This window comes from Octopus bimaculoides, chromosome 19 (genome assembly GCF_001194135.2).
Source record: "Octopus bimaculoides isolate UCB-OBI-ISO-001 chromosome 19, ASM119413v2, whole genome shotgun sequence".
Taxonomy (NCBI): domain Eukaryota; kingdom Metazoa; phylum Mollusca; class Cephalopoda; order Octopoda; family Octopodidae; genus Octopus; species Octopus bimaculoides.
In genome coordinates, this window is record NC_068999.1 from 47675943 (window position 1) to 47683969 (window position 8027).

The 8027-nt window shown below is 33.0% G+C and overlaps 1 protein-coding gene across 1 annotated transcript in view; it reads right to left on the reverse strand.

The window, feature by feature from the left end:
• Positions 1-4468: 4468 nt before the first annotated feature.
• LOC106877021 (kazrin-like) overlaps positions 4469-8027 on the reverse strand; it is a 9156-nt gene continuing 5597 nt past the window's right edge. Inside the window, exons 3-5 of the mRNA XM_014925798.2 lie at positions 6696-6862; positions 5557-5686; positions 4469-4730 (exon numbers count right to left, since the gene is read on the reverse strand). Of these exons, the coding sequence (XP_014781284.2) occupies positions 4569-4730; positions 5557-5686; positions 6696-6862 (459 nt within the window). The 3' untranslated portion in view covers positions 4469-4568. The remainder of the gene's footprint in view (positions 4731-5556; positions 5687-6695; positions 6863-8027) is intronic.

The following is an 8027-nucleotide window of genomic DNA, read 5'->3' on the forward strand; positions in this document are numbered from 1 at the left end:
GAAATTAACCCTTTAGCATTTAAACCAGCCATAACAGACCCAAATATTCTACCCTGTTTTATGATCAAACTGGCCAGATTCAGCCTCACACATCTACCCTACAATGTCATTCTAAAAATAAACGATCACTTTATCAAAATTTCAAAGCTATATGATCCTGCATGATTAATTCAAAACAATGTGAATCGATAAGCATTACATTCGACAGAGTAATTTGTATGCTAAAGAGTTAAAACTGATGAGAGCAGATTGGCAAGTCAGGTTACCCCTCTCTCTCTCTCTCCTTAAAAAAAAAAAAATTGTTTATTCAACTGTAAAGCTTCATCCCTCAAACAGCACAAAAGTAATATGAAATGGAATGATTATTTAAAGCTTTTAGTGGTAGCTTGTCCTGTAATAAAGCTTTGAGTGGGAGGGGGGGCAATGCAATTCCAGCCCTGATAATAATTCTTCAAAACTGTATTTTAATAAGTAATAATTTTTGATAACCACACTATGTAGCCTCATATCAAAGTAAAATAATTCTCGAATATCTAGATCCAAGTTAGCATATAAATAGCAAATACTTCTATGAAGATTGATGGCAGTGGATATTTAAAAAAAAATCGTTTTTTTAAAATCATAAAAACAATAGTTGTACAAATTATATATTTAAAAAATTTAAAGTCCCTAGTAGTAGCAACTAGGAAGAATGCCTCTGTTTTAGTAATATATCTTGTCTCACAATATATACTAACATATCTTGCTTGAATATATATATATATATATAGCTTGTCTCAATACAACCTCAATGACAAACATTCCAGTTATTTTGGCACTGACCTTGACCCAGAAGTTTTCAAATTGTGCACCGCAGAAGGGTGTGCGTATGTGTGCCTAGGTGAACCATGGATTTGTAAAAAATATAAATTTAAGACTTTAGAAAACCCATATTAATACTTGAGTGTCTTGGAAAAACATATATTTCATAATTTCATAATTTTGTTTGATTAAGAAAACGCAGCAAATGAATGTCTACTATACTTTTGTTATGTTCTGGTTTTAACCAAGAATTTGTATTCATTTAAACACTAATGTGCCAGTAATTGTTTAATATTCAATCTTCTATGCACCACAAAGTCAAAAAGATTGACCAATTAACTTCAGTAAAGATTATATGATTCAATAAAAAAGCAAACGGTAAAAGCTTCAAACTAGATAAAAGAGACTGTCAGCATTTTAAAATAGATTTATATTGTAGTATATTTATATTGTATATTTATATTGTATATTTATATTATTATATAATATTTAAATTGTAATTATACTATATTTATATAATTCTGTATGTAAATATTATATCTATATTGTATAAAATGCATATTGCATTTATACTGTATTTATCATGGACTATATTAATGCTGTACAATATTTATATTGTATTTATACTATGTTTATATTCTACTATATATTATTATATCTATATTGTATAATACTTATATTGTACTATATTTATATTAAATTGTATTTATATTATATTGTATTTGATGTTGGGAGAGCAATTCACCCAACAAACAGTCAACTAGAAAAATAAAAGTGTATATACTGATATATGATAATTTATGTACTGATATATATATATATATATACACACACACAATGTATGTATACCGATATATAAAAAATGTATATTCTGATATATAATTATATGTATATACCGATATAAACACTTAAAATGATGATAACGTATTTTTTTCAAGAATATAACAAGAATGATTTCCAGCCCACTATTTCCTTGCTACTTATGTTGACTCCAACAGGATTTGAACCAAGGCCAACAGCATAATGGTTACTATATGACATTTTATCTAGTGCTCCACGGATTCTGCTTTCTATCACCTAACACTATAAATTTCTAATATTGCTACACAGTCACAAATTAGATTTACCCCTGTATTTTACTGGTATTTATTTTATTAATCCCAGAGTGATGACCAGCCAAGCTGTCCCTGGTAGTATTTGAACTCACTATGTAACAATGTATAACTAAATAACACAACACAGCATTTATCACCTCAGCCAGTCTTCATGATGCTGCTGATGATAAAAAAATAATAATAATGATAATAATAATAATAATGGTTTTAAATTTCAGATACTTCAGGTCTCTAAGAAAACTATATGTTTAACTTTGCGAAATGTTGAATTCAGTTTCATTTTTTTGTCTTAGGTTAATCCATGCTGATGAGTCCAAAGAAAGATGAAATGGTGCTATACATGGCGACCAACAAATAAAAGCTTTAAGAACTTTATTATGTGCAGAAAAAAAAAAAAAATGTGTACACTGTATACACCTTCTTTACTTTTTTATATAAATTCCAAACTTTTAAATCCACCTTAATTGAATTGAATCAAAAAGAGATTGTCTCCCCAGTAATAGTTAACCTGAAGCACACCACATATATCTATCTATGTTTAAACAAAGAAAAAAATGTGTAAACAAAAATATAATCGAAAATTTAGGTGAGTTTTTAGCTCATACAGGCTTCATCTTTCTTCACCATTTTCATTTACACACAAGGTTTCAGTGCTTAACTTAATCTTCTGTGCCTACATCATCCCCTTGTTATTCTCTCATTTCCTTTCTTATAACAGATGAAAGAAATAGTGAACAAGTCAATAATCCTTTCAAAGCAGTCCAAGCGCTAATTGCTAATGATATTGAATTTTGCTTGTGCTCACCTATAATGTGTACATTATACATGAAGAAGCTAAAAACATTGAAGACGAATGTGAACGAAATTACTTAGCAATTAGCTTCACTTTGATTGGATCCTCAGAAAGAGAAAAACATTGTTTTATACTAAATTGTGAAGAATGGGCTTGAAACAAAAAAAAAAACACTACACAACTTGCTCATTGCAATGACTAAATTACCATACAGAAAGATGACATTTTTCAACCAAGCAGACTGAGTAATTGCTAATAGCTTTAAAAGACCAATAGAAAGTAACCAGAAATATGCAAAGAGGAAAAAACTTTAGACTGTGATTAACATTATTTTCATTTTCCAGGAAGTAAGGGAGACAACTGTAGACATATTTTTGGGGTTTTAATCTGATTTCTTCAACGAAGTACAGACTTCCTTATATTTTCTAAATTAGAATTTTGTAGCAAAAAAATCAAAAAAATAGGTTAGAAACATCTTGTTTTGAATAATTTGGCTAAAATACAAAGTTAGCTATATTCTTTGTAATAAAGAAAGAAAAAACAAATTAGAAAAGACTATGAAATATACCTTACCATTTAGTACTCTTGGTATATGTGTGTATACATATATATATAAATACGTAGATATATATATATGTGTGTGTGTGTGTGTGTGTGTGTGTGTGTGTGTGTGTGTGTGTGCGTGCATGCGTATACACATGTATATACATTAATACACACACACACACACACACACACAAATAAATGCCATAATATATTCATCTAAACCATATGCTAGCTTGAAAAAATGGACTTAAAAAGAACCACTGAACTGTTCTGTTGCAACTTTCACCTGCAGATTTTTTAAGCATTTCTGTAATCTAAAAATGTTCAATAATAAGTTTGAAAATACAAAGAGATTTTCTGATGTTTAAAAATTTAAATATAAACATATTTATATATATATAAATAACAAGAATTTTCCTCTAAAGGTAATTTCCTCATACTTATTCGTTAAGTGATATTTTCCAAGAAATTTTAATGATCCCTATATTTATTTGCAGTTTCTCTTACATTCAATTTCATCACAATCCTGGAATATTTTATGTTCTTTTATAAATTTTGTCGAGAGATATATGAATTTACTACAAGATATCTTCAAACTTCAATAAATGGTTAATAAACCCTTATATATGGAAATAAAATTTATCTTCACCAAAAACAAAAAAATCTTTTGCAATGTTTAAAATTCTAAGATTAAAATAAATCTGTGTTTTGTCTCAGAATATATTTGGGATTATAAAAAAAGCGGGGGGAAAAAAATGCTTAAAACTTAATTATTGCTTGATTTATGAGATTGGCAAGAAAATCAGCTCTGGTATTAATTAAATGGGTTTCTTTAATTATTCCAAATAACAAGTTAACCCTTTGCCTGTCAAAAGCTTTTTCATAATTTTGCCCTAAACATCCATGCTTGATCTCAGACTCTAACTTGGCCCTTGTTTTATACATTCCCAGTAATATAAAGCTTTCCAAGTTACTCTATGGTTGAAAAAAATTGGGAATGTATATCATATATGATGCATGGACGCTAGGGAAATTTGTTGTGTGTATTGCATATGATACACAGGACAGGCAGAGGGTTAAATATAGTTATCAGCTTATGGTATTTATTAGTTCTCATATTGGTTATGAATATTTCAAGTTGAAAGAATATAACAAACTAAAAATGTGGCCAAAGAAAAAAAAAAAAAAGAACAGCTTTGGGTCTAACACAATGTTGGTTATCTTAGTACTTAGCTACTAGTTTTAATTCTGTTGTAACAAGTAGAAAGGATTAAAGAATTGCACATGAATTTGATAGCCTGCCTTTGACACTATCACACGGCTGTAGATGAGAAATCAAGAGGACTTGATTGGTTTTGTTGTGTTGCTACTGGATCCATGATTTTTTGTTTAATGCTTACTGGTGTGTCAATACTATTGTTATCCTTAGATTCAAAGTGTTTGCTTTTCCGACTGAATGCTTTCCCAAGAGATCCCTAGAGAAAAGAGGAAAAAAAAAAACTCTTTAAAACATGTGCTCAGAGCCTGAGATAACTTGGAGACACTAGGCATGTTATTAAAACCTGCCTAGAAAATATCTCCAATGTATGAAACTATTAGTAGCTCAAACTATAAACAATGTATATTAAACAATATTTATCACTCACTGGATGGAGTACATTTTTTGTTGATATTACCTTAAGGGAAAAGTAACCTTCATATATATATTTATTTCAATCACTGAGCAATAAACTGTGCTTAAGAAGAACTGCTGAGTCAAGTGAAATCATTGTCTTGGCTGATGCCAATCCTGCCTGACTGGCTCCTGTGTTGGTGGCACATAAAAAGCACCATTTGAGCATGGTCATTGCCAGTGCCACCTGATTGGCTCCTGCGCCAGTGGCATGTAAAAGGCACCATTGGAGCATGGTCATTGCCAGTACCTCCTGACTGGCCCTTGTGTCGGTGGCACGTAAAAAGCACCCACTACACTCTTGGAGTGGTTCGCATTAGGAAGGCCATCAAGCTGTAGAAATCTTGCCAAATCAGATTGGAGCCTGGTACAGCCTCCCAGTCAAACTGTCCAACCCATGCCAGCATGGAAAGTGGACGTTAAACGATGACGACAACGATGAGGAGTGTGTGTTTGCACATACCTTGTCTTGGCATCATGTGATGGCTGCATACAAGCAACACTATCACACAAATAATGTTACTTATTCCTAGTCTTCCGTGACTAGAAACAGATACGTTTTACCACCTCTACTATGATCTTGATAAAAATATAGCTTTACAAATGACTGATAAAGATGAATATCTTACCCTAATACTCATTCGGGGCTTGGGAGTGAGATCATCAATACTTGTGGTAGAGCGGAAAGATCGAGTAAACGTTCGGCCAAGAGATCCTCCACCGGATTTTCTTTTTAGACCTGTAATTTCTAGCTCCTCCCTGAAATGGAAAATATAGATTATCTAATTAATTAAAGTTGATAACCAAGACATTAAGAGCTGTACAATGTGATCTATAATAAGTAGTGTGGCTGTGTGGTAAGAGGTGTGCTTCTTGACGACATGGTTCCAGGTTCAGTCCCACACTGTGTAGTAACTTGAGCAAGTTACTTGGAGTACAGTCCTGGGCCAAATGAAACCTTGTGCGTGGATTTCGTAGAAGGAAACTGTAAGAAGCCCATCATACATATGTATGTGTGTTGTATATGTTTCTTTGTGCCAGTGTTTGTCTCCCACCACCACTTGACAACTGGTGTTGGTATGTTTATGTTCCTGTAACTAAGTGATTTGGGAAAAAAGACCAAGAGAATAAGTTCCAAGCTTTAAAAAATAAGTAATGAGTCATGGAGTCAATTTATTCAGCTGAAATCCTGTAAAGTGGTCGGCATTAGGAAGGGCATACAGCCATAGAAACTATGCCAAAGCAGACAGCGGAGCTTGGTTGCAGTCTTCTGACTGGCAAGCGCCTATCAAACTGTCCAGCCCATACCAGCAATGAAGGATGCTCCGATTGCCATGGTCACCTCCAACAATGACAATATATATGTAAACCACTGGCTTCTTTCAGTTTCCATCCACCAGTTGTACCCACAAGGCTTTGGTTAGACTGAGGTTTTAGCAGAACAGGTGCCATACAGTGAGACTGAACACAAACATATATATATACACACACACACACATATGTATGTGTGCGTATATGTTTGTGTGTCTGTGTTTGTCCTGCCCACCATCGCTTGATAACCGATGCTGGTACGTTTATGTCCCCATAACTTAGCAGTTCGGCCAAAAGAGACCAATAGTACAAGTACTAGGCTTACAAAGAATAAGTCCTGGGGTCGATTTGCTCGACTAAAGGTGGCGCTCCAGCATGGCCGCAGTCAAATGAATTTTTCCCCATGAGAAACCTAAACATCAGGGACTGAAAAATAATTTCTAACAGATATACTTACCTTGCAGGCTTTATAAGGGCTTCAAGTTCTGAAACAAGATGACGCCGGACATAAGATTTAGATGGAGGGATTCCTAATGCTGTTGCAAGCGTCTCTGCAGTAAATGATGGTTCCATAACAATTAGTGCTCCATGAACTCCAGTTTCCTTCAGTTTGTCAGCATATTCCTGTTTTGGAGAGAAACATATTTTTCAAATTTTATTATTACAAACAAGTGATACAGTCATTGTATATCAATCAATTAAACAAAAAATGAGTATAAGGCACTGGGTTTGATGTAATCGACTTTTCCCCTCCCCCGAAATTGGTGACCTTGTGCCAAAATTTGAAATCATTATTATTATTAGTATTATTATTATTATTATGATAGAGGGCAACGTGGCAGATTCATTAGCATTGCCAGACAAAATGCTTAGCAGCATTTCTTCCTGCTCTTTATGTTCTAGGTTCAAATTCTGCAACAGTCAACTTTGCTTTTCATTCTTTCAGAGTTGGTAATATAAGTATTAATCAAGTCCTGAAGATGATGTAACTGACTTACCCTCTCCCTCTCAAAATTGCTGGCCTTGTACCAAAATTTAAAACTACTACTACTACTACTACTACTATAATTAATATTGATAATTTATTCAAAGGATAAAAAGTTGATTTCAATGAGTTTTGAACATAGAAATTAAAGGGACATAACCAAATACTGCATGCAAGTTTTTTTATTTTTTTCCTGAACCACTAAGAATACCTTGCCACTAAATATTGCAGGTCATAAAATATAGTACCAGACATATTCTGTGGGTTAGATATAATACATTTCACCCCAGAGGGATGTCTGTGAAATACACTCTAGCATTCAAGAATACACTTCAATATTCAAGAATGCACTTTGACATTCAAGAAGACACTTTGACATCCAAAAAAGACATTGACATTCAAGAAAACATCTTGACATTTAAAAAGACACTCTGACATTCAAGAAAACACATTGACATTTAAGAAACACATTGACATTCAAGAAGACATTTCACTGAGTTGGAAGAAATGTTAGCCTGCCGGGTGAAATGCTTAGCAGTATTTCATCTGCCGTTACATTCTGAGTTCAAATTCCACCAAGGTCAATTAAATAAGTACCAGTCACACATTGGGGTCAATGTAATCGATTTAAATCCCTTTGTCTGTCCTTGTTTGTCCCCTCTATCTTTAGCCCCTTTGTGGGCAATAAAGAGATAAATATTCAAGAAGACACTAGGACATTCAAGAATACGCTTCTGATGGAACAGAAAGATAACACAAAAACAGACAGTCCACAAGTGAACACTGAGAAACAAAGAAACAAAC